Source organism: Rhincodon typus, chromosome 40 (genome assembly GCF_021869965.1).
Source record: "Rhincodon typus isolate 14 chromosome 40, sRhiTyp1.1, whole genome shotgun sequence".
NCBI classification, from domain to species: Eukaryota; Metazoa; Chordata; class Chondrichthyes; order Orectolobiformes; family Rhincodontidae; genus Rhincodon; species Rhincodon typus.
The window spans coordinates 8,786,266-8,788,142 of NC_063371.1; the positions used below are offsets into that span (position 1 = coordinate 8,786,266).

At 53.4% G+C, this 1,877-nt stretch overlaps 1 protein-coding gene across 3 annotated transcripts in view; it reads right to left on the reverse strand.

The window, feature by feature from the left end:
* The window catches only part of LOC109936484 (leucine-rich repeat transmembrane neuronal protein 4-like), a 175,044-nt gene extending 174,676 nt beyond the window's left edge, over positions 1–368 (reverse strand). For all 3 annotated transcript variants that reach the window (XM_048618433.1, XM_048618434.1, XM_048618432.1), the window contains exon 1: positions 281–368. In XM_048618433.1, the coding sequence (XP_048474390.1) occupies positions 281–284 (4 nt within the window). In that variant the 5' untranslated portion in view covers positions 285–368. The remainder of the gene's footprint in view (positions 1–280) is intronic.
* Between the last annotated feature and the right edge of the window lie 1,509 nt (positions 369–1,877).

Below are 1,877 nucleotides of genomic sequence, written 5' to 3' on the forward strand. Positions count from 1 at the left end.
CCCCCCCACCCGCTGTGGTCACCCTGTTCCGTCCTCATTGCAAACAAACAGAAAAAAAACCAGAACTGTCTGGGCTGAATTCAGGTAACCTCCCCATCCCCGTCCTTTCAAGCGTTAGCCTGACACAGTGGCAGATGTTGGCGTACATCATTGTGCCGACTTGACAAACATTCAGATCCTATTACTGGTGGGTGTGGGAGGGTGGGGATGTGAGGAGCAGGGGAGGAGGGGGGGCTGGTTGTACAGTGTGTTGGGGGTGAAATGAACTTAGCTTACTCACCCATCCTCTTCCGTGTCCTATTTTGCCTCCTCCTGCGTGTCCGCTGGCCTCTCTCCGGTGATTCAACTGTTACCCCTTCAAACTCAAACCCAAGCCCAGTTCTCCCAACCCCCCCACCCCCACCCCCACCCAGACACACACACACACACACACACACACGGCTCCTCAGACGGTAAACTGCATGTTAGCCTCCCTTGCCCGCCTCACTGTAAGGAGAATCCGGGCTGCCATGAGCCCATGGCCGGGCTGAACAGCAGAGGCGAGGCGAAGTGAGCCCAGGCGCCCCCTCTCTCTTCAAAGCTCTGGCCCTGAGCCGCCGGCCGCCCATACCCGAGACGGAGCAGCGCTCGGGGAAGGCTGAGCCGGGCTGGTCCCTCGGTCCATGTAAAATTCCAGCTCCTCTCGTTCAACCGCACTCACCACCTCCCCCCCACCCCCAGCCCCCGTCTCCTCCTGTCTCCCACCCTCCCCAACCCTGTCTTGACCTCCTCCCCAGCCGCCCCCCCCCACCCCCGTCCTCTCTTAGACACAGCACTTGGTAACTTCAGCAGTAAGGCGCACACATCCACACACACACATACACACACACACGCTCACACACACACGCCACTAACCAATAGCCCTTCCAAACACAGTGCGCCAACGTGTTATTGGAATCGGTCCTGACGCGCTGTTCTGAGACACCCCCCCCCCCCAAACCACTGCAACCCACCCCCACCCCTCTTTCTGGATTTCACAGAAAGAAATGTGATCTGTGCAGCACCCTATATATGTGTGTCTTACAGCACATCTCTTTTACAAACAAGAACAGGAGAAGGGCTGGTGTTTGTGTGTATGTGCGGGGGGGGGGAAGGGAAGATGTTGGTAGGTGTCAGAAAAGTAACAGTTTTTGACAGTCATCTCACATTTAAAAGGATTGTTTGTACTTGCTGCATTATGACATGCGAGGTTGTGTTTTTTTTTCCTTGTTTAAAATTTTGAGGGAGGGAAAATGCGTCCCTCCCCACTATACCGGCTTGTTCAGTTTCCTGTGGGATTTGAAACACTGTTAGTCAAAAGGTCTCCGTTTCATTTCGTGATGGGACGGGAGGGGTACGGTTTTGTTTGGTTTCCTGAGGCGGCGGGGGGAGTTTGAAGGGGGTGGTGTTGTGTGGAGTTTGGTCCAGAGAGATTCGGGGGTGGGCTGGGGTGGTAGTGTCAGGATTGTGTCTCGGGTCTTACAAGTGAAGGGAAGATTGATATTCAGAGAAAGTGCTCTGGAGGCCGAGATGCGTGTGTGTGTGTGTGAGTGTGTGAGAGAGAGAGACAGAAACAGACAGGGACACAGAATGACATATCTTTTTTCATTTTGCCGGTTCCAATTTCCTTGATGACTTACCTTGGGGACACGACACGATCTGGGGCGACTGCTTTAGGTTGACGCAGCTTGTGAACCAGATTCTCCCGGCGCCCCTTCCCCAAAATAAAACACCCACTAATCCCACCAACACCCCGCTTCTCCTTCCAAAGAACAACTCACACCATTTCGTTTCCACGGCCGACACTTTTCGCATGTTAAAACTTTTTTTTTAAAAAGATCTTTGTTTTGTCTCTATTT